This window comes from Amaranthus tricolor, chromosome 8 (assembly GCF_026212465.1).
Source record: "Amaranthus tricolor cultivar Red isolate AtriRed21 chromosome 8, ASM2621246v1, whole genome shotgun sequence".
NCBI classification, from domain to species: domain Eukaryota; kingdom Viridiplantae; phylum Streptophyta; class Magnoliopsida; order Caryophyllales; family Amaranthaceae; genus Amaranthus; species Amaranthus tricolor.
Window position 1 is genome coordinate 26,004,698 of NC_080054.1, and position 24,585 is coordinate 26,029,282.

At 34.1% G+C, this 24,585-nt stretch overlaps 2 protein-coding genes, 1 non-coding gene and 1 pseudogene across 7 annotated transcripts; 2 read left to right on the forward strand and 2 right to left on the reverse strand.

The window, feature by feature from the left end:
- Nucleotides 1-3,541: 3,541 nt before the first annotated feature.
- LOC130821733 (uncharacterized) lies at nt 3,542-6,163 on the reverse strand. Its single transcript, XM_057687518.1, has 8 exons — nt 5,844-6,163; nt 4,989-5,046; nt 4,550-4,633; nt 4,308-4,394; nt 4,018-4,109; nt 3,859-3,919; nt 3,719-3,778; nt 3,542-3,625 (listed from the first exon to the last, which is right to left on the reverse strand). Exons 1-8 carry the CDS (start codon nt 6,161-6,163, stop codon nt 3,542-3,544), a joined length of 846 nt encoding a protein of 281 aa, XP_057543501.1.
- On the forward strand, nt 5,819-23,708 carry LOC130821115 (pentatricopeptide repeat-containing protein At4g32450, mitochondrial-like). Of its 5 annotated transcripts, none has more exons than XM_057686755.1 (5): nt 5,819-6,155; nt 12,411-12,493; nt 12,586-15,976; nt 18,946-21,393; nt 23,008-23,613. In XM_057686755.1, exon 4 carries the CDS (start codon nt 18,980-18,982, stop codon nt 21,365-21,367), a length of 2,388 nt encoding a protein of 795 aa, XP_057542738.1. In that variant the 5' UTR covers nt 5,819-6,155; nt 12,411-12,493; nt 12,586-15,976; nt 18,946-18,979; the 3' UTR covers nt 21,368-21,393; nt 23,008-23,613. The 5 variants fall into 5 exon arrangements, with proteins under 5 accessions (XP_057542738.1, XP_057542739.1, XP_057542740.1 ...); XM_057686756.1 differs by having other exon boundaries at nt 12,414-12,493; XM_057686757.1 differs by having other exon boundaries at nt 12,411-16,156.
- LOC130822982 (U5 spliceosomal RNA) lies at nt 11,005-11,120 on the reverse strand. The gene has a single exon (XR_009046476.1). It is a non-coding gene; the product is annotated as a U5 spliceosomal RNA (small nuclear RNA).
- LOC130821117 (monothiol glutaredoxin-S1-like) lies at nt 23,038-23,708 on the forward strand (annotated as a pseudogene).
- Nucleotides 23,709-24,585: the final 877 nt, after the last annotated feature.

The window sequence follows — 24,585 nt, forward strand, 5'->3', positions numbered from 1 at the left end:
GATTGACCCACCGCATTGAACACTTCTAGACCTAACTAAGCACCATTAATCATCCAACCCACGCAACTATGACCACCCCTCGAAATCCAACCATGTCATGGATAATAAGCCCTATCCATGCTAATAACACCGTCACTAAAGTTGTTCAATGGGTAGGTTCAAGGCGGGTTTGGTCAAATTTTAAATGGGTTGGGTTGGATCAAATTAAATTGGGTCGGGGTTTGACAAAAATTACTTTAACTTGGACCACCACAACTCGTTTCAAAAAGTTCATATAATAGCCAATTTAGCCCGACTTTGTGGCCCATTGTGTTGATTCACCTATATATATACTTCCTCCGTTCCATCATACTTGCACTTATTTCCATTTTTGATTGTTTCATATTACTTGCACTCTTTCCTCTTTTGGCAAAAAACAATTCAACATTTCTCCATTTTACCCCTATTTTATTTCCACTCATTACCTCACTACTTTTTAAACCACCAATAAAGGGGTATAATGGAAAGCATACCCATGAAAGTGACATTTCCTTAATTGTTGTGTCACACTAAAAGAGTGCAACTATTCAGAATAGAGGAAGTATATATATAATAAAAATCACATAGAAATATAGTAAAAAAGTGTGAACACTTATATGGCAGCTAAGCCTAATAATAACCTGACCCAACCCAGCCCTTCATACCAAGACACATTAAATGACATGACCCGTTATCAACCCTACTCGCTAGTGTTTAACCCTTGACCATTGGGTTGACTCACCCCATACTCTACCCATGCCCCATTGAACAACCTTATTACAATATTCTATTCGACCAAAAAATATGAGAGTTTTTTTATTTAATGAGAAAATTATACAAGGATGGAGTAGTGAAATTATCAAGGTAGCTAAAAACAATTAAAAGAAGAAAAAAAATAATTTGCAAATGACTAACTTGGCCTTGGGTTTGTTAAAAAATGAGGTCATACCTCATCATCACCACTTGCAAGTACAGCCACTTTTGAAGTTACTTAAACCCTAAATCCCTAAAAACCCTTTTTTCCATCATCGTTCCTCGATATCGACGAACTTTACTTTTTCTCTCTCCTTTAATTTCACATCTCATTCTTCTTCACCTTCTTAATATTCAGGTATTATTCTTTTTATTTTACACGTAACAATTTTTTGTTTATTATCGTGATATTGTTGTTTGCTATAAAAATTTGATGCAAAATGAGTAAAAATTAGATTCAATTAGATTTGTGTATGAATGTTTTCGAACTGTATAGTATTATTCCTTTCTATTATTATTTATAACGCCTTATACTCTGATTGTAGCTTCTATGAGCAAGAAATACTCAATTTGATGATGGTGATAATATTATTATTTGAATTTGGACTACATGTGTGTGTTTTGGAGTCATTAATTAATTTTTTTATTGCAGTAAACCATACCTTCTTTTATTAATTTTAAATGAAATTTGCCTAAGTGTAGGTTTTGGTTGATTGGGATCAATAATATTCTTCCTCGGTTCCATAATACTTGCAACACTTCGCTCTCACAAGTCACAATAGTTGCAAGTTGCAACATTGCTCTTTTTGGCAAAAACAACTACTCTATTTTACCCTAATTTATATTAACTCTATGCAACATCAACTTTTTCACCTGCCATTATAGGGTTGACATTAACCTCTTAAAATTAACATCTCTTAAAACTTGTTTCAAAAGTACTTTGGTGCAAGTAAATCAGAACGGAGCAAGTATGAAATTGCAAATTGTTCGTGCTGTATTTTGCTCACTTCTTCTCCCTTGTTCTTTTTTTTGCTGTTGGTACTTTCTTTTGCAAAAGTTATAAAATAAAGATGCGGGGACTAAAAAATCACTGACAAATGATTATTTGAACTCCAAATGAATCTTAAGAAAATATAAAAATGAATGTTTATTATTAAATGAAAGGTAGTCTAATAATTTGATAATTTATCTATTAAAAATTTATTTTGCTCAAAATTTCTCCCCCATTCTTTTTGTTGTTAGTACTTTACTTTGCATAAGTTCAAAATAAAGAAGTGGGGACTAATAAATCACAGGTAAATGACTACTTTGAACTACTAATAACTCTTAAGAAAGAACAAAAATGAAAGTAGATTATTAAACTAAGGGTAGTGGAGTAGCTTGATAAGCTATCTATTGAAAGTACAACAAAAGACATTCCTTTAATGAGAGTACCTAAAAACTAAAAAGTAAGGTGGGAGTATGTTTCATAAGGACGGTTTTCAAAAGCCCAGTCCATTATGTTAATTTTAAAAAAAATTGATGTGTGCATGTAATTGTAACGTGGAAAATCACATAATATATTTGGAGTTATAACAACATTTATTTAGGTTTATAACATAATGTATTTGATATTATACCAGCATATATTTGAGGATTATAACATAATTTATTTGGGGTTATAACATAATATAATTGAAGCTATAACAATATATATATTTGAGGTTATAACATAATATATATGAGGTTATAACAACATATATTTATGGTTATAACATATTATATTTGGGGTTATAACATAATATATAGTTCGGTATATAATGGTTTGTGATTGAGGGTATAATATTTTTATAACACCAAATGTATTATGTTATAACCCCAAATGTACGTTGTTATAACTCCATATATATTATTCCATATTATTACTTCAAATATATATTGTTAGAACTCTAAATATATTATGTTATAACCCCAAATATATTATGTTATAACCACAAATATATGTTGTTATAACCCCATATATATTATGTAATAACCTCAAATATATATATTGTTATAATTTCAAATATATTATGTTATAATTCAAAATAAATTATGTTATCACCCTCAAATATATGCTGGTATAACACCAAATATATTATGTTATAACCCCAAATAAATGTTGTTATAACCACAAATATATTATGTAACTTTTCACATTATAGTTACACGCGCGCGCCAATTTTTTTTTTAAATTAGCAAAATGGGCTGGGCTTTTAAGAACCGTCTTTAGAAAAGACGGTCTCAAAGTAAGAATTGTTGATAAAATAAAAAGAAAGATTGAAAAAAATAAGATAAATAAACAATTTAATTCCGAATATAAGATTCGGGAAAACTTATGTCCCAAAATAAGCTTCCGTACATCCAAGCCTAGCCTCGGGTAAGTCGCTGTTAGTAACAGCGAAAGAGGAGAAAAAAAAAATAAATAAAAGGCCCTAAGTCGCTGTTACTAACAGCGACTTATAAAAAAAAAATATATATATATTTTTTTTTAAAAAAATTTTAATAGTACTAAACTTAAAGTAGCTGTATTTTTTTGTTTTTGGAGCAGCTTGTTTTTTAACCTTCAAACAATTATTTAATAGCAGATGAACTAACTATATAAACTTGTTATTGTTTGATTAATCTTCCGATGTGGGATTGTTTTCTGGAACACATCAAAATAAATGAAACCAAAAATTAGCTCACGAATAGAGCACCGATGTGGGACTAAGTTATTGAAGAGGAAGACATCCACCATTGAAGAAGACCACTATTTGTTCTCCCTCACGAATAGAGCACTCTCATCCTGAACAGAGCACAAGCCTTCTTTCAACAATCCAGTTTGTATCACAGTCTGGAATATGAGAAAACATATTATTGATCTAAATTTGACCAGAAGGGCACACCATTTCAAAAGTAACATTATGGTATTAAGGCAAGACATCACCTGCATCCCGCTTTCAACACAGACAAAATCATCCAAATGTGAGGAAGGTTTGTGGGGAACCTAAAGAGAGTATTGAAGTACACATAGAATCAGGTAAAGGAGGCACAGCATAGTACTACTGACTAAGAAGAGTCAGCTACCTTCAACATGTTAAGCTTCATCATAAGGTCTTCACGGTTAAATCCTTTTGCAATATTGGCCCTAGTATCAAGGAAATCAATAACAAGAAAAAATTTCCATATAAGTCAAAATAGTATTTTGTTCATTCATGAGCACAAGAAAAATAAAACAACACTAACCTCAAGCTGAAGCTTGGATCTGTGTTATTCCACATCATTAGTTTTATAGCTTCTTCTTGTCCAAGATACTTGGTCCACCGTCTTACCATCCACTGGGGAAGGGGGAAAATGAAAAAGGAGATGAGTCAGCATTGACAATTGTTGTATGCCCTAAAAGCATGGAATTATCTACATGCTATGAGATACAACTACCTCTTACACAAGTGAATTCATAATTTTGGTGGGAGAGAGTGAGTTAACATGATCATAAGCTCATAACCTTTAAACAAAAGTATTATTTACAAACTCACCACTGGATGAGAATAAGTAGTGGCAAGGGCTCGTGCTTGAGCCCGGTCATCACCATCCATCTTCAGTACAGGAAGAGAATCTTTATCCTGTAAAGAAATATGCCTAGTGTTGTGAACCATATTAACGAAAATATGTTGCTAAATACAAATAACAAACCACAAAAAAGAGAACATAACCCCAATACAAGCTCATATATTCACCAAAAACAAAACAGAAGATATTTTATAACGAAGTTTTGGACCTTGAGAAAAACTAGTTTTCGAAGAATTCCATTCACCATGTTTCCTGCACCTGGTCTGAGAGCAAACTTCGCTAACTTGACATTCTGCAACATTTTCCAAGAGTAAGAACAAGTCCCTAAACCTCAAAACATATAAATTATGCTCTTCAAACTAAAATCACATGAAATTTTGAAAATAAAAGAAGCAATCTTCTGTAATAGTTTATGTTCGTGCACAAGTTACGTAACAGGTGGTATGCAAGCTATGGATTGCCATCTCATAACACCTAAGCATAATTTAAGAACATATCCATGCCAGTGCACAACACACCCGCACGCTGCACGCACATACATTCGAAACGAAAGGCAATTACAACATTAGATATAGTAACTATAAGCCAATGCATTACCACTATAGACTATGACACACCTCAAGTAGCATGGATGAGTGAGTACAAACCTCGTTAACAACAGCATATGGTGGTTTTTCCAGTTTTACAATCTCATACACCCCAACCCTAAGGATCTAGAGATAATAATAAGTCAGAAAACACTATATGGTATTATGTCAAGAAGAAATAAATATAAAACAAAAATAGCTTTAGGAAACTGCACCTCCATGCGACACAAAAATAATGAACAGAAACACTACGGTCTATAACTTCGCAACCAAGAAACAAACTTTTGAAAATGTTGCCTTACATGATAAATTGAATGTCTCAAAATTGTTAGTCACAACATATTTTCAGTAAAAAGGGTAACTATCTTTATCTAGACCCACATCGGTGCTCTATTCATGAGCTAATTTTTGGTTTCATTTATTTTGATGTGTTCCAGAAAACAATCCCACATCGGAAGATTAATCAAACAATAACAAGTTTATATAGTTAGTTCATCTGCTATTAAGTAATTGTTTGAAGGTTAAAAAACAAGCTGCTTCAAAAACAAAAAAATACAGCTATTTCAAGTTCAGTACTATTAAAATTTTTTTTAAAAAAATATTTATTTATTTATTTTTTTTTTTATAAGTCGCTGTTACTAACAGCGACTTAGGGCCTTTTAATTTTTTTTTTTTCTCCTCATTCACTGTTACTAACAGCGACTTAGGGCCTTTTAATTTTTTTTTTCTCCTCATTCGATGTTACTAACAGCGACTTACCCGAGGCTAGGCTTGAATGTACGGAAGCTTATTTTGGGACATAAGTTTTCCCGAATCTTATATTCGGAATTAAATTGTTTATTTATCTTATTTTTTTCAATCTTTCAAATAAAAAGGAGTTAGGGTTACTCCTTGCCACATTCATTCACGCTTCACTTCCCTCTCTTCTCTGCTCTCTCACATCCCTCTCCCTCACGGTTCAGCAGCAGCCCCAGCACCACCAGGCCACGCCTCCACCGTAGCCACCAGAAGCCACGGTAGCGCCTCCCTACCAGCAGCCAGCAGCCACCAACAGGCTGCGTTCGCCTCCTCACAGCAGCAGCAGCAGTGGCTGCGTTCTCCCCCCACCAACAGCAGCTAAGCTGCACCTTAAACAACCACCAACAGCTGCTGTGACGGCCAATTGTGCAGTCTCCACCATCACCACACCAACTACTTGCTCCTTCATCTCTTCTCTTGTTCCCCCTTGTAAGCATCTCTTCTTTCCCTACTTTGATTTCCTTGTTTTTAATTAATATTTATCAAGATTATGGATTGTGTGTTGATTGTGTATCAATTTTTATTTAATCTTATTGTGGGTGATAATTAAAGATGTGGTCTTTGAACAATGAATTGATTAGGGTTTAATTTAGGGATGAAATTTTAATGGTGTGTACTCTTATGATATATGTTGGTGGTGCGATGAGTGATTGGATAATTTCATAATTTGTTTTAAGGCTTAGTTATGTTAGTTATGATTATGATATATTTAGTTAGTAATGATTTTGATTATAGTTGACTATAGAAATGGTTTTGGTTGTTAATTGGGAGTAGTAGTTGCTAATTGTTGTGACTTGATTGTTGTGAATTACAAGTACTCTTAGTAGGTTGTCATTGAAGTTATGAATGCATAATTTAATAAAGCCAAGAGCATGATGTCAACTTATAGTCGATGGTTGTAGGATTGATCCCCTCGTCTCGCGACTCACTCATCCTGAGGCCCAAGCATTGATCCCATGTTGTAGGATTGGGAATTTTTTTAAGAAGTCTTTAGATAATGGAGATTTAAGAATCTTTTAACAATGTATACCGTTTCATATAAGTAAAAAATGTACTTTATCTTTTTTTATATATACTTTTGTAAATAATTAAACCCTCAAAGTCTTTTTTTTTCAACCATCATATTGTCTAAATCGACATCATTATGAACAAGTTATCGGATTCCGATGAGGTGATCTGCTTAGTAACCTTTGAGTAACCTAATTACATTTGACTTTAAGTTAAATTTTTTAATCTAACCTAATTATCCTAATTAGTCACCCTTTCCCATCCCCCTTCACCCCTTCCCAATCACCACCATATATCCTAACTCCCTCCCCAGACCCCACCCAACACAACCACTACCCTATCTTCTTTCTTCTTTAAAAAGCTGCCCCACCATTATTTACCCATAGCCGGTTTTAAGGATATGAATCTTAGAGTTCTAAACTGGACAGTTCCAAATACAACTCGTTTACTCGTCTTTACAACAATATAGCTAAATTTCTTTTTTTTTTCAATCTTGATTAAGAAAGTGACGTACTAAATTTCAATTGTACTTTTCAATTTGAGTCGTGAACTACTCTCTCTTTAACAAATTAATTGTTACATTTGACTTTTCACACCATCCAATGTACTGAATCAATCTATAATATATTTTTTCTAATTGTACATAATAGAAAAATAGTGATTTCTTAGTTTCAATTTGTTCGTCACACTTTCTATTTTCTTTCGTTTCTTTTTGTTTTTCATACTTTCATTTTTTCTTACATATTTCGATTTATGTTTTCCATTATATCTCTACATTTTCTCATTTGGTCTCATTATATGTCACAAATTTCACCTTCACCCATCTTTAAACCTATTTTTTCCAATTTTACAAATTATAATATATTTTCTATTACTTTATTTCTCACCACATGGTAATTATGTCATTGTGACATCATTTACCTTAATTATTGATTCCACAATAAGTGTAACAAACCAATGAAAATGGAGGAATCCTTACATTGACACTAATCAAACAATATATCACTCAACTATGTTTAAACTCATAAATTAACAATAAAATACAGATTAAGTTTAATTTGCTAATATTACCCATTTATTTAGTCAATGTTGCAAACTAAAGTATTAATATTTAAAACAGTTAGCACTTAGAAGTAGAGTACTTTCTTTCTATTCATTCATTCAGTGACCCCTCTTTTGTAGATTCTCTCTATATTTCTGTACTTTCATTTCTTTCTACAATCATCTTTGAAAGCAGGTATCTTTATCTGTTTATTGTATCTTTCTTATCTATATTATGTATTTTGCCAATTATATGGCCTTTTTTTTTTCATTTTTTTTTGGGTTCAAAAGTTCTAAATTTTGCTAATCATTTTGTGATCTTTACTACTCATAGTATTCAATTATTAAGAACTACTTATAAGTTGTGTAGAATTTTTTTTGGGAATTCTGTTATATAATGATTTGTTGATTTCTGTGTTTTTGGTTGATTTTCTTGTAATTTTTTCAATCTGTATTTGATGAAGTTGACCCTAAATTTGGACTTATGAATTGAGATCAATATAAAATTTTTTAAATCTTTTTACTGTTTTTGGTTTTGTTTTGTTTTGTTTTGGTTTGTGTAGGGTATATGTTTGAAGCAACTTATTTTGTGAATTTCCTGAAATGTGTCCCAAATTATGTTCTTTTGATGCTTATGTTTTGGGGTGTACAATCGGGTGGGTTTCAAGTTGATTTTTCGGATCGAGTCAATTTCAGATTTTGTGTATATGCAAATATCTTGTCAATTTAATCTAATTTTAAGCCAGGTGAAATCATACTTGATTTCTGTTGATAAGTGCTCTACTTATGTTATTAGTGTTCTTCCAGTGGTAACAGTTCAATTTTTTGGATACTGTATTGTATACAAAATTAAATGTTTGGTTTAGTTCTAATACCCATCTGAAAGTTGATTATTTTTGGTGCTATGCTTATGAGGAAAAGTGGGTTGTAGTTGAAGTTATGCTTCATTCTGCAACTATTAGTGGTATGATTGAAAAATCTGGTTCCTGAGTAGTATTGAGCGTACTGAGCTGTTCATCACTGTTGATTAGAGTAAATTGTTGGTCTTGGTATGCCTAAGGAAACAATTATGCCTTTTAAGGTTTCAATGGCTATTTGTGAGAGTTTGATGTTATTGATTGCACTTGAGGCCTTCAAATTACTTGCACTCACGGGTGCCCCGTGGGTGTGTCCACACAATTGGGCCCACGGGGTGATTAAGTGATAAATTGTCACGTCCTAATAGTTGTTCCTTCTTAGTTTGTTAGAGCTCTTCCCCTTTTTTCCGGGAAGTTAGTTACAGGTTGTTAGCCATCTAGTATAAAGTTTAGCTTCTCCTTGTTAATAGTTGGTTAGAAAAATTTGCTTGTATAATACTTCTCTCAATTCTGTAAAAAGCTTAGAAGACACAATAATAATGAAGCTTTCTGCTGTTCCCTTTTGCTCAATAATGGAGTTCTTTTCACTGATTCACATATTATTTATTTTTACAGAGCCTTCTGAGGTACTTTTTGGATTTAATCTTCGATTGTACCTTGATTTCTCCGTTATTTGAGTTCTTTGATCTCTGTTGATTATTTTTGGAATTTTTGTTCTTCGCTCGAAATTTTCTCTTTGATTCTTATTTAATTCATCCTACTCCATGTGTTTTCCTTCTGATGATTCTCTTGTGGATTAATTCACTTCATTCAATCTTCGCATACTTGATTTAGTTCACTTGTTCATGCTTGATTGTTCTGATTTTCTTTCAATTTACTTTCGCAATTCAATTTTCTGGATTTCGAATTCTATCCTGATTATGCACATACATTCACATTTGATTCTCTTGATTTTGATTTTCAGATTATCCTTGATTCTTGTTTTGTGCACAGTTGATTTGCAACTTGTCAATTTCTTCAAATAATCTTCCCCAACCTCAAACATCATGCCTCCAAAATCTCAATCTACTGATGATAGCCAATTTCTAGATGCTACGCAGAATCCTTGTAGTGTTTTTTACCTTCATCCTTCTGATAATACCTTTATTAAGCTTGTTTCTCATCCTCTTCCATACGGAGGTAATGTTTACTCTGATTGGAAAAGAAACATAATCATAGGTCTCACTTCTAAACACAAAATGGCATTTGTTGATGGTTGCCTAACTAAACCTGCTCTAAACTCATCCAACTATAAGGCTTGGATAAATGCAATAATATGGTGATTGGATGGCTCATTTCAGCCTAATTACCATTGCTAGAGAAATTTGGTTAGTGCTTAAATGTACTCCTTACAAGAATCTGTCTAGTATTACTCAAGGCACATAAATGAATATTGCTGAGTATTATACTAGAATAAAAAGTACTCTGGGATGAACTTGACAATGACACACCCATCCCTTCTTGTTCTTGCACATGGTGTTCTTGCACTTTTACGTAGAAATTTTAAAAGATACAGCAAAATAAAAGTCTCTTGCAATTTTGAGCAGCAGCAAAAAGCGATCTGGCCACACCATAAGAAACCAAATAAAATAGAGAAACTCAAATCAAAATTGAACATGGATAATCAAGAAATCAAAAGGGGGCCATAATTAACTATCTGAGTACAGTGACTACTTTTAATTTGGATCACAATTGCACAACTAAATTCAATTTTTTTTCCCTCTAAACAGAAATCCAACAATACCCATAAACATAACTTCAGTCTAAATGCATAAATAAAGAAAACCAAAATAAACATCTGAAAAATAAACATGAGAAATGGACTAAACATAAATAATCAAAGAAAGATACCAGCCAAAGAATCTTATATCTGTTCAGGGAATCAGACACATGTGTTAATAAGAGTTGATCACGTAGAGAAAAAGTGACAGATAAGGATTTTCTTTATATGTGAAGTATCTATTTAATATATAGGTGGAGGAAAATTTAAGGATGATATGATGCTGAAGACAAGCAATGTTGCAAAATTTGAAAAGTCATTTAGATACCAGAATGGATTCGATGTAGTCCCTGATAGCTATAGTTGTTGACTGAGAAAACATATTGGGAAAACTAGGGGTGTCAAACAAGTCAGGTTGGGTCATTTTCAGGTTCGGATCATATATAAATGGGTCAATAAAACCTTAACCTGAACCTGACCCATTTAATAAATGGGTCAAAAATTGAAACCCCAACCTGATCTGTAGCAGATCGGATCAACCTGCTAATGATCCATTTAACCTACTTTTTTTTAAGGTCATTAAATTCATATATTTCAGGTCATTTGACCCATTTAACCTTAATTAAAGGCTTCCTCCAAAAATAAACGTATGCCACTTAATGTAGCGAGCACACGGTATTCTTTAGTAAAAGGCGAAAGAATAGTTCGCTTTGTGCTCATGGCGTGGCTGCGTAAGTTGGTATGAGATCTGTGGAAGTGATTTAAAGGATTTTTCTTTTATTAGTATCTTTCATAGCCGATGTGGGACAACTTCCTTTGTTATTGAAAGTCATCTTCAGCTGACAAATCCCTTAGCCGATGTGGGACAACTTCCTTTCTTATTGAAAGTCATCTTCAGCTGACAAATCCCTCAATACATGGTAATTGGTATTATCTTAGTTTTACGAAGTATTTGGTAAATGTTGATCCGTCTTAAATTTAATAAATGGGTTAAACAGGTTTTTTTCGGGTTTAAATAGTCAACCTAAACCTAACCCATTTAATAAACAGATCAGGTCGGGTTGACTCATTTAATTAATTGGGTCAAAAATCTAAACCCAAACCCGCTAATTTCGAGTCGGTTTCAGATCAGGTTAGCAGGTCGGGTCAGCTTTTGCCAGCCCTAGGGAAAACTCAAGAAATGGAATCAAGTAATGACCAAGTTTGGAACCCTTTTTGACTAAAAGCAGAACCATAGAAATCTAGGATGCTCACATCATTTTGGACCTAAATTATAATTTTCATAATAGAGTTGAAACAAACACTCGCACAAATATCTGTGTCCAGTACTTGTACCCGAGTGGCCGAGTCTGAGTAATATAGTATGTAACAGTTTTATCTTCATATACAATTTAAATACAAATCTCAACTGAGTTAGGAGTAAGAGCAAGGCCGTGTTCTTATTAGAAAATTAATGAATTTTCTTGAATTTGTTTTTTCAACAAAGATTTGAACATCTTGGACTACTTTGACTTTCTAAGAAAATGTTTTCTTAAACTGTTTTAGAAACCCTTGGGACTCAGTTTCAAAGATCATAGTATCATAATTATGGTGTGGTATCCTGTTAAGTAGTTCTATTTTTGGGTTATGAACCAAGGGTTGATTGATGTCACTCACTGTTATAATTTAGAATTTGTTTAGGACATTGAATATGTGCCTAGAATCTCTCTTGTTACAAACAAAATTGAGAGTTGAGACAAGTTCAGTTAGACAAAATAATTAACTGGAAGGTTTTGTGTTCTATTGTCCTTTTATTGCCCCTTCTTAAGTAAATCCATGAAGGTAACAAGATATAGTGCTCATAAACACAGTTGTGAAGTATTAGGATATTTCTACCTAGTATATCATATTTCTACCTAGTATATCATATCTTTTTGAGTTTTCATGCACTGTCCTTGGGTTACAAAGACTAACAATTTCGTGGTTATCAATCAAACAAACAACTAACGGGCTCTCTTTACTTTTGGGCTGCACATTTAGCAGGGCGAAAATAGGGGTCGTTTGCGTGTTGGTGTTGTGCATGGTTTGAGACTATAGGTCTTATAGCTGGCATAGGTACTCAGGTAAGTAAACTACTCTGAAACCTAAAAGCTTCACCCATCAAAAGAACTAGTTCAAGACCTCAAATCAAGCTATTTTCATGGTTGTTTTGCAGGAACAGAAGTTCTGTAGAGCATTATATTGCTGTGCACTGGAACAAACAAATATGGAGGATACTTTGCCCCAAAATGGTTGTTTTTATGCATTTATAGTTGTGAACTCGTTTAAGGTCCTTTATCATTAGGCTAGTTCATGGTCTTGATAAATAGACAAGCTCTCCATATTTCACCACTTACTCATATTTTGTCTATTTTTAGGCTTCGTCATAATTAGTGCATATTGGGAAGATTAGTGAAACACTTAGAAAAGTTTATTACAAATGATAGAAGTAATATTAGACCATATGTCCATAATACATAGAGGAAGGTGGTTTAGTATTATCTTACAATTGTAAGCTGATAGAAATAAATTTGCACCAAGGACAATTTAAAGAAACATCAGCAAATGTTGTAGGAAGCAGGAGCACTTTCACACCTCAAACAGACGAATTATGAAAGTCCTAAACTCTGAAGAGCTTAGCTTTTAAAAAATTCAAATTTATGCAAATCCAAAAGTCATTGCTCATGAAAACATAGAGAAATTAAGTAATTAAATATACATAGATAATTAAAATAACCTACCTCATCTTCAAGCTTTTAAAGGTTCCTTGATCTTAAATTTAATTCATTGAGATCAATCCAGTCTCTAACTATCACACCTCCACTTTCAGAAATTCTAGAATTAGAATTTAATCTTTCCACGAAGTCAAGTATGTATAATTTTGTCCCTCATCTCTCTCCTCCATCCTTTCCTCTTAATTTTCTTTCTCCTCTCAAAGTCCCCCTTTTTCTTGGAAATCTTATCTCTGTTTACAATCATTCCTCAACAAAAGTCTACAATCTATATGAACAACAAAGGAACAACTAGTTACCTTGCCACCTTTGGCAGCCTTAACCACTTACACAGAAGACCACATTCAAAAATTTTAATTGCAAGACATTTTTTACGTAGCTACATGGTACCTTTCCTAAATTTAGAACATTTCTCTTACAACAAAACTTTCTTTTGTTTTTGAAGCTCGCGAACAAGCCTTTACCATTTCTTCATACATAGTAGGAGTCACAGTTGCATGGTTATTTTGCTCTTCTTTTGTCATTCAGTCAAAATCTTGTCCAGGTTGGTGTTGCACATTGCAGCTAAACAAGACCTCAAGCTCTACTTAGAGCGTAAATGAAGGTTAGAAACATCTTTTGGTTTCATCTCAAAATCCCTCCTTCCACTCAATGAATATGTAAGCCATACTTTGCTTAGTTGTCTGAATTTTTTAATGAAAAACTCAATATAATTGGGAGGATTAATCGAAAGCTCGAAATCAATAGGTCCATCTCCCTTCACTAAAGAGTAAACACCGAATTTACTTTTAACAGTTTGATTATTATCATCAGGGAAAATAAAACTCTCTTCATCTTCATAAATCCGTTGGGTAAAGTTTCCAACACCAAAGGTTTCAGACTTGTGCAAACAAATGATTCAATAACATGATAGCTATAATTATTCAGAGGTTTCCATAAAGTTATTGAATCATTTGTTTGCATAAAGTTTCCAACACTAGAGGTTTCAGAAGTCTGAATCATTATAGCTATCATGTTATTGAATCATTTGTTTGCACAAGTCTGAAACCTCTGCTGTTGGAAACTTTACCCAACGGATTTATGAAGATGAAGAGAGTTTTATTCTCCCTGATGATAATAATCAAACTGTTAAAAGTAAATTTGGTGTTTACTCTTTAGTGAAGGGAGATGGACCTATTGATTTCGAGCTTTCGATTAATCCTCCCAATTATATTGAGTTTTTCATTAAAAAATTTAGATAACTAAGCAAAGTAGGGCTTACATATTCATTGAGTGGAAGGAGGGATTTTGAGATGAAACCAAAAGATGTTTCTAACCTTCATTTACGCTCTAAGAAGAGCATGAGGTCTTGTTTAGCTGCTTTGTGCAACACCAACCTGGACAAGATTTTGACTGAATGACAAAAGAAGAGCAAAAATAACCATGCAACTGTGACTCTTGCTGTGAATGAAGAAATGGTAAGGCTTGTTCGCGAGCTTAAAAAACAAAAGAAAGTTTTGTTGTAAGAGAAATGTTCTAAATTTAGGAAAAGGTACCATGTAGCTACGTAAATAATGTCTTGCAATTAAAATTTTAGAATGTGGTCTTCTGTGTAAGTGGTTAAAGGTGGCAAGGTAACTGGTTGTTTCTCTGTTGTTCATATAGATTGTAGACTTTTGTTGAGGAATGATTGTAAACAGAGATAAGATTTCCAAGAAAAAGGGGGACTTTGAGTGGAGAAAGAAAATTAAGAGGAAAGGACGGAGGAGAGAGATGAGGGACAAAATTATACATACTTGACTTCGTGGAAAGATTAAATTCTAATTTTAGAATTTCTGAAAATGGAGGTGTGATAGTTAGAGACTGGATTGATCTCAATGAATTAAATTTAAGATCAAGGAACCTTTAAAAGCTTGAAGATGAGGTGGGTTATTTTAATTATCTATATTTAATTACTTAATTTTTCTATGTTTTCATGAGCAATGACTTTTGGATTTGCATAAATTTGAATTTTTTAAAAGCTGAGCTCTTCAGATTTTAGGACTTTTGTAATTTGCTGTTTGAGGTGTGAAAGTGCTCCTGCTTCCTACAGCATTTGCTGATGTTTCTTTAAATTGTCCTTGGTGCAAATTTATTTCTATCAGCTTACAATTGTAAGATAATTCTAAACCACCTTCCTCTATGTATTATGGACATATGGTCTAATATTACTTTTATCATTTGTAATAAACTTTTCTAAGTGTTCCACTAATCTTTCCAATATGCACTAATTATGACGAAGCCTAAAAATAGACAAAATATGAGTAAGTGGCGAAATATGGAGAGCTTGTCTATTTATCAAGACCATGAACTAGCCTAATGATAAAGGACCTTAAACGAGTTACCAGTTTAATGAAAAATGTCTCTTTCTAAGCTTGAGATAATTAATCCATATTTGTTCACTTGGTGACGGGTTCACAACTATAATTGCATAAAAACAACCATTTTGGGGCAAAGTATCCTCCATATTTGTTTGTTCCAGTGCACAGCAATATAATGCTCTGCAGAACTTCTGTTCTTGCAAAACAACCATGAAAATAGCTTGATCTGAGGTCTTGAACTAGTTCTTTTGATGGGTGAAGCTTTTAGGTTTCAGAGTAGTTTACTTACCTGAGTACCTATGCCAGCTATAAGACCTATAGTCTCAAACCATGCACAACACCGACACGCAAACGACCCCTATTTTGGCCCTGCTAAATGTGCTGCCCAAAAGTAAAGAGAGCCTGTTAGTTGTTTGTTTGATTGATAACCACGAGATTGTTAGTCTTTGTAACTCAAGGACAGTGCATGAAAACTCAAAAAGATATGAAATACTAGGTATAAATATCCTAATACTTCACAACTGTGTTTATGAGCAGTATATCTTGTTACCTTCATGGATTTACTTAAAGAAGGGGCAATAAAAGGACAATAGAACACAAAACATTCCAGTTAATTATTTTGTCGAACTGAACTTGTCTCAGCTCTCAATTTTGTTTGTAACCGGAGAGATTCTAGGTACATATTCAATGTCCTAAACAAATTCTAAATTATAACAGTGAGTGACATCAATCAACCCTTGGTTCATAACTCAATAATAGAATTACTTAACAGGATACCACACCATAATTATGATACTACGATCTTTGAAACTGAGTCCCAAGGGTTTCTAAAACAGTTTTAGAAGAAAACATTTTCTTAGAAAGTCAAAGTAGTCCAAGATGTTCAAATCTTTGTTGAAAAAACAAATTCAAGAAAATTCATTAATTTTCTAATAAGAACACGACCTTGGTCTTACTCCTAACTCAGTTGAGATTTGTATTTAAATTGTATATGAAGATAAAACTGTTACATACTATATTACTCAGACTCGGGTACAAGTACTGGACACAGATATTTGTCCGAGTGTTTGTTTCAAATATATTATGAAAATTATAATTTAGGTCCAAAATGATGTGGGCATCCTAGATTTCTATGGTTCTGCTTTTAGTCAAAAGGGGTTCCAAACTTGGTCATTACTTCATTCCACTTCTTGAATTATCCCACTATGTTTTCTAAGTCAGCAACTATAGCTATCAGGGGCTATATCGAATCCACTCTGGTATCTAAATGACTTTTCAAATTTTGCAACATTGCTTGTCTTCAGCGTCATATCATCCTTAAATTTTCCTCCACTTATATATTAAATAGTTACTTCACATATAAAGAAAATTGCATATGACAGTTTGAAATTCGGGTGTTACATGAAAATAAAATAAAATTTACAAAAGCATAATAGGAGCTACATAAACAAAGATAATGCATGACAAGCGCTATGTTCGCACTCAACCGGTAACTCAAATATAAATTGTTTTTAGTTCTTTTGGTTATGTAGTTGATATATGTCAGAAGGTTAAGGATCATGAACACTTTTTTTCCTCTTTTCTTTTCATCATAAATTTGCTCAAAGAACAACCATAATTCAGCAAATTCATGTCTCTCACTAGTATTCCCACATGACTAGGCATAAAATTAGGATTACATCCACAACTCACTTGGATCACGAGTAAGAGAATGAGTAAAAACACATCTGCTAGTGAGTTCTAGAAGAATTAACCTAGCAAGTGCAACAATTAGGATGTGATAGATGTGCAATTGTTCACCTTTACGATGTGGGTAGTATTGATTTGGTAGATTTGAAAACCTTATGTCTCGTTCAATATGATGCCACCTTGTTTCGACTTTAAGGTCCTTACATGGTTATGTTTTTGAGCTTTGAGTGCTGACATAAGCCTGCTCTAAGTAAAAGATGTTGATCATTTGTGAAGATGTATGAAGTGTGTTGAGACTCACACGTGTTTTGTATTGAATAGTGTGATCTTTAGCTTACCCATGGTAAATGAGTGAGAAGCAAAGGCTTGCTAGAGTAACTACTAGAGTGGTAGCAAAGTATTCATAAAGTGATGTGTGTGGCAAAGTCAGGTTGTGAGCAAAGTAAGACTCACTTGCTTTGAGTGCATTGGAACAAAGTATTTTTCTTTGTAGGTTCGTGATCCAAGTGAGTTGTGGATGTAATCCTAATTTTATGCCTAGTCATGTGGGAATACTAGTGAGAGACATGAATTTGCTGAATTATGGTTGTTCTTTGAGTAAATTTATGATGAAAAGAAAAGAGGAAAAAAAGTGTTCATGATCCTTAATCTTCAGACATATATCAACTACATAACCAAAGAACTAAAAATAATTTATATTTGAGTTACCGGTTGAGTGCGAACATAGCGCTTGTCATGCATTATCTTTGTTTAATGTAACACCCGAATTCCAAACTGTCATATGCGATTTTGATTTCATTTAAGGGGTCGGAAATTCAGGGTGTCACATTTTCGTTCTTGGAAAATATTTTCTTTTGTGTGTGTTTTCTTTCTTGCTGATAGCTTTTCTACAAAGGGGAATAGATGAATCTAGCTAGAAGTTGAAAATTATTGTGATAGTATTTAGCAAAATGTTCCATCACTTGAACAAAAAATATATGATTCTGCAACCAATGCTCTAGCGACATCATAACGCAGACATAGGGCTTGTATTTCAAGCTACCGCTTGTTGCAACAGGTTAACGGCATCATCAACACCTGCTTTTTCTCATAACGATAAAAATGTTAATGTGATAGTGGCTAAAATGTTCCATCACTTGAACGTAAACATATCATTCTACAACTAATGCACTAGCAACATCATTTGGTTGGTTCCATTTGTGACATAGAGCTTGTATTTCAAGGCCACCGGTTGTTGCAATAGGTCAACCTTAGCATCAACACTTGTTTCATAAGGATATAAATTACGTTCTTCTACCAAGTATTAATTTATTTTTGGAACTTGATTTCTATTGAACAGTTTATTTGACACCTGAGTGCTTAACACATAAAAGCTTCCATATTCCAAACGTAGCTCTAGGAAGAGTAGCTTAGTTTCCACCATGTCTCAGAGCTAAAACTTTTACCTGGAACTTTCACTATACTTTTTGCTTTCTCAAGTGGATCCTCTGCAAAACTCAACATAAATATATATGCAATTTTCTACTTCAATGTACTGTAGATATGGTGATAAATCATTGTTTAATGATATGGTCAAAGGCATTTGATAGTTTTCGTAATTTATTTTTGGTATTTTTAAGAAGCTATGTAGGAGTATGTCATTTGCCTGTATGCAAATCTATGATGAAGATTTTGGTGTAGCTTCTTGAAAAGAGATGGTCTTTACTCTTTTTACTTTTTATTTATTTCTGTTGGTAAGAGTATCTAATCACATGGTTGTCTCTTCATTGCTTTTAGGAAATTAGACGCGTATATCAGAGTGTACATCCAGATGAATAGATATGGGCGACTCTTTTTCAATTTTCATAAGCGATATCGTGATTTGAGTATCAGATGGCGTAATAATAATGCACTTCGTCAAGGTAAAAGCAGAGAAGTGACCTTATCACCCCATAGTCTATGTGCTCAACCATATTCGTGTGTAAGACTGTATTCAAGTCTTGGAGTGAATCTAATCCCAGAAAATGCCCAGGATATGCATTCAGATGGGGTATATGATACTCCTCAAAATAATAAATTTCTTAAACTCGGTGAATGTAATCCTTGGGACAGGCCAAATTTTGGACAACACCAATCTTCGCCAACAAATCAGTATGCTTCAACTTGGACTACTCCACAAAACCATTCAACAGATAAAATTGAAGTGAATCGACAATATGATGGATACTATGATGGAGGGAAAATCCCAGCAGTTAAACAAATTAGTGACCACCAGAATGCGAGTAATTGGTTGTGTCTAGAAGATCCGAGTAGCGTTTATGCGGGTAATAGAGTTGCATACCATCCGGGTAGTTATCAGCAGGCCCATGTGTCATCAAATGGCAGTGCTCCTTTGCCAAATTCCAATGGATATTCTAATATTCGTGCTGGACAGTCTTCGCAGAACTTAAATGGAACTTGGAATCCTAATGTGCCTGGTGGCTATGCTGGACAGTCTCCGCAGAACTTAAATGGAACTTGGAATCCTAATGTGCCTGGTGGCTATGCTGGACAGTCTCCGCAGAACTTAAATGGAACTTGGAATCCAAATGTGCCTGGTGGCTATCAGCTAGACCATGTCTCGGTAAATGGCAGAGTTTCTATGGCAAATTCTAGTGGATACCATAATGTTCATGCTGAACCTTCTCAGCAGAACTCCAATGGAACTCACAATCCTAACGTGCCTGGTGGTTATCGGACAGATCTCGTGTCAGAACATGGCAGTGTTCCTTTGGCAAATTCTAGTGGATATTATAATGCTCATCCTGGACTGTCTCAACACAACTTTAATGGAACTCGGAATCCTAACGTGACTGGAGGTTATCAGCTAGACCATGTGTCAGTAAACGGCAGTGGTCCTTCGGCAAATTCTAGTGGATATCATAATGTTCATGCTGCACAGCAGAACTTCAATGAAGCTCACAATCCTAACGTGCTTCCGCAATCACAAGTAAGTCCTACTCCTTGGCAGTCAACTGAAAATGGTGAATTTGATAATGGTGCTGATGAAAAACTTGAAGAGTTGGTTAATTTTTGTAAAGATTGGAATCTGATAAGTGCTGTAGATACCATGAGAGATCTGAGCAATATGGGAGTTCGCATAGGCATACAACATTACTTGATTCTAATGGACGCATGTGGGAAAGCCAAAGCTTTAAAAGAAGCAAAAGATGTTCATCAGCATCTTATCAGTTTTGCCGCTCCTGTTCAAGTTAGCGTGTTTAACAAGATATTGGAGATGTATGGGAAATGTGGTTCAATGGAAGACGCCTTCAAAACATTTGACAGTATGCGTGAGCGTAATATGACAACTTGGGACACCATGATTACATGGCTCTCCAAAAATGGTCTTGGAGAAGATGCTATTGATATGTTCTCTAAATTCAAGGAAGCCGGATTAAAACCGGATGGTCTGATGTTCTTGGGTGTATTCGATGCTTGTGGAGTTCTTGGTGATGTGACCGAGGGATTGCTACATTTTGACTCGATGGTCAACAAATACGGCATTACTCCCACGATGACGCACTATGCTCGTATAGTACACATGTTTGGCAGTGCTTGTGATCTAGATGGAGCGTTAGAGTTCATTGAGAAAATGCCCGTTGAGCCAAGTATAGAAGTCTGGGAAAGCCTAATGAACATTGCCCGTGTTCAAGGAAATGTAGAAATCGGGGACCGCTCAGCTCAAATTGTGGAGCAGCTGGACCCCACTCGCTTGAACAAAGATTTGAGGGATGGGCTCTTACTGGTGGATCCAGATGCCCCGAAAAAGAAGGTGAAGAAGTATAACCCTTTGGAACATATATCACATGATTACCGTGCAGGCGACCAATCGCATCCAGAAAAGGACAAGATTTATGCAGTATTGAGGGGATTAAAAGAAATAGTAAAAGAAGCTGGGTATATTCCAGAGACAAAATTTGTTCTTCATGACATTGACCCGGAAGGAAAAGAGGAAACGATTATGGCGCATAGTGAAAGACTTGCTGCCGCATATGCCCTAATTACATCCGGAGCACGCCATCAATTTCGGGTTATAAAGAATCTTCGTGTGTGCGGTGATTGCCATAATTATTTTAAAATACTTTCAGATATTGTAGGCAGGGAGATCATTATGCGAGATGCCAAACGATTTCACCATTTTAAAGATGGAAAATGCTCGTGCAATGACTACTGGTGAAAGTAAAAATGTTTTGACTGCTCAAGGTAATAATACTATCCCTTTTTTCTTCTCATGTTATTGTAGAATTTTCTTTGTGAGTCGTTTTCGACAAAATATCATGTGCCTGTTATTGTAGAATTAACAACACTTCACATTCTGAGTGGTTAAACCAGTGTCACATGATTTGCTAATTGGCCTTGCGGATCGCGAATCGAAAAAACAAATTGTGGTCAGTTTTAGGCTATTTTTGAACCATTTTGAGCGAATCGCAAATCCGAAAGGTGAACCAACTAGCGAATTATGTTTCACTGGGTTAAACAAACATGATATAAGTGAAGTTTTGATAACAATACGCATGAAGCATTCCTAACAGCGTTTAAATTGAATTAATATCATCATATCTTTATTAGTACGATGTGCCTTTACATTGTAATCTATTGAGGGTACTCAAATATTGTTGTGGACGCTTGAAATCTTTCGATATTAATAGTTTGCTACCTGTTGCTGTTAATTTTCGTGAATGGAATTTGAAACCTTTCAATTCAATCCATGATTCCCGAATCCCGTGTGATGTGCTGAACAATCATATAAAGAGTTAATTGCTTGTATTGATTTATGTAAGGAAAGATGAATAACATATCAAGTTGTCACATCCACAGTATGAATCTGATCCTGATAACATAAAAGAAAATCATTTGTTTCTTCGGAAAAAGAAAGAGGAGAGAAAAAAAGGCAGAAAATTAGGGCATGTGAGTATGGGACTGATATAAGGAGCACAGGGGAATCTAGGCTCGGGCTTACCTAGGCTACAGCTCAGGTTATTTAATTAAAAACGCTATAAATATTAAATTGGGTAACATAAAACTTAGAAAAATGGTAGTCGAGTTGGTTAAACGCACAAGCATAGATCAGTGCTCGGCGTACTCCATACTAGTGTCTTAGATTTGCCCTTGATTAAGTAGTGATCTTTTTGTTTTTAGATTTTTAGCTGATTATTGAGTTGTACTTGTATACGTCGAAGTTTATTCCTTTGATACGGGCATTCTTATCCTCTCAATATTTGGTAAGGTGCCCTAACTTTTGTAGAAAGGCTCCCAACTGATTTGGCTGTTGGCTTCTTGTAGGGCTGTCTTTAAAACTAGGATGAAACCTTCTTTATACAGATAAACTATAAGGAATCACTTGAAGGGTTTAGATTCTAACAGTATTCCAAGTTGACATTCCATTCATACTGCATATTGTTATCTTTGAGTATACTATGCATGGTAAAAACCAGATTATCGAATCTAATTTTAAAATTACAAGTATTGACTCTAGATGAAGGTAGTTTTATGCAGTTTTTTCATCTCATATTATTAGTTAATTCGGGTTATCGGGTTGTGTTCGTTGTCAAAATATATAAAAAATTTCTTTTAAGTCATATATTTTGGTGAAGTATTCTAGCTATCAGGTTTCGGTCTGATTTTCGTTGATGGGTTCTAGGTTACCCGGACTCCCGTATGTGTCCTAAGTTAGACTTGGTTATGTCGTGAAAAGTTTCCATGATTGTGATCAAAAGTTAGACTCTGTTGGGTTCAACTATAAATAGATGGCCCGAGGCTCAGATTACGCCAATACCACATTCAATTCTCATTGGTCTGTTTTCTTGTTTTCTGAAGCGTTCTTCACAAAGAAGATATATACGAGCGATGGACATTGTGAACCGATTAGTGGAAGAAAAGCCGTTGGTAGTATTCAGCAAGAGTTCATGCTGCATGAGCCATTCGATCATACAACTTGTAAAAAGTTTTCGAGCAAACGCAACAGTGTATCAACTGGATGGCATGTCCAATGGGAAAGAAGTAGGTAAAGCGCTCCAACGGCTGGGGCTTCGGTCTACTGTTATTCCCGCTGTTTTCGTAGGCTAAAAGTTAGTCGGAGACGCTGAAGAGATGATTAGCCTTCAGGTACAAGGCCGACTCATACCGATGCTGAAAGAAGCAGGATTTGGGTCTAATTAACCTCTCCCTGTTATTTTCAGATTTCATTGCTAATCTCTTATGCCATCTTTTCTTTTCTTTTCTTTTTAGTTTGACACAAATTTTTATATGAGACGTTCTCACTGTAAGATGCATTCCATATATAAGTCAAATAGCCCGACTAATACAAATTATTTGCATATGGGCTTTTTTGTTTTGAGCTCGTCTCACCGAAAAACGGTTTGTCAAGAGTAGCTCTTAGTTTGATGGATGGTTTTTGGCATAAAAGCTCCAAAATTTTTTTAACCAATAGTTTAGATTTTGTTGTGTTAAACTTTTCACGAACTTCATTATTTCATGTCCCGTGGGCTTGCTGATACAAAATATTACGTTTTTTTTTTTTTGTTTGTGCATTTTGCTATTTTAAAGTTTTCAAAGTACGTATTTAAGCTTTAATATATGTAAATATGTATCATGAAAAATTATAACAGCATTATGAATTTAATAAGATTTTATATTAATACATTATACCTTCTAAATTTTGTTTAGTTGAATTAATTAGGTGAGGACTAGGAAACTAGACTGTTCTACGTTCCTTTGATTGTGCTTGGTCTTTTAATGTTGCCTAGTTTATAAAAAGCAACATGAGTACATGACTTTAAAGGTTCCCTTCTAGTTAGGACGCAATAAGTACACCTAAAATGATGTGTAAGCTAGTTATTACTTCCTCTCTTTCGTTAAAGACTATTGGTCGTCTTCGTCATCATATTTAGTGTATTCCACTCATAAGAAAATTATGATCAGAGTTTGAGGAGGGAAGAACGACGACAATTCATACCCATAAAAGAGAGTGCGGTCAAAGAGTCCCTCAACTCAAGAAAGATCTTCAATAAGAGTGAACCTGCAATTACCCGAAAGCTTGCAACTTACAATACTCGTTAATTATAAATTAACAATAGATGATAAATAAATAAAAATAATTTTTTTTATTTTAAAGACTTCTGGTATGATATCAAAAGAGTATTTTATCAAACAAAAAGTTAAAAATTTGAATAATTTTGCACTTTGAGTATATTTTTTTTCACAATACTATAATATGATTAAAATTTGATGTAATGATTTCAATTTCTTATATGATGATATTTCTTACATTGTTCGTATTCAAAAAAGAAAAAATTCTTTGTCCCTCTCATGAATAATCTCAAAATTTGATGTGAGTGTTTTAAGTCAATAATGGTTTAAAATGAGTATAACAGAGGAGTGATGATACGATAACCT

Coding starts and splice junctions, on each gene's coding strand:
- LOC130821733 (XM_057687518.1), bottom strand. CDS start 6,163: ATGCTTACAAGGGGGAACAAGAGAAGAGATGAAGGAGCAAGTAGTTGG. Junction 3,920..4,017: donor GATCCAAGCTTCAGCTTGAG/GTTAGTGTTGTT, acceptor CCTTGATACTAG/GGCCAATATTGCAAAAGGAT. Junction 3,626..3,718: donor GTGTTGAAAGCGGGATGCAG/GTGATGTCTTGC, acceptor CTCATATTCCAG/ACTGTGATACAAACTGGATT.
- LOC130821115 (XM_057686754.1), top strand. CDS start 18,980: ATGAATAGATATGGGCGACTCTTTTTCAATTTTCATAAGCGATATCGT.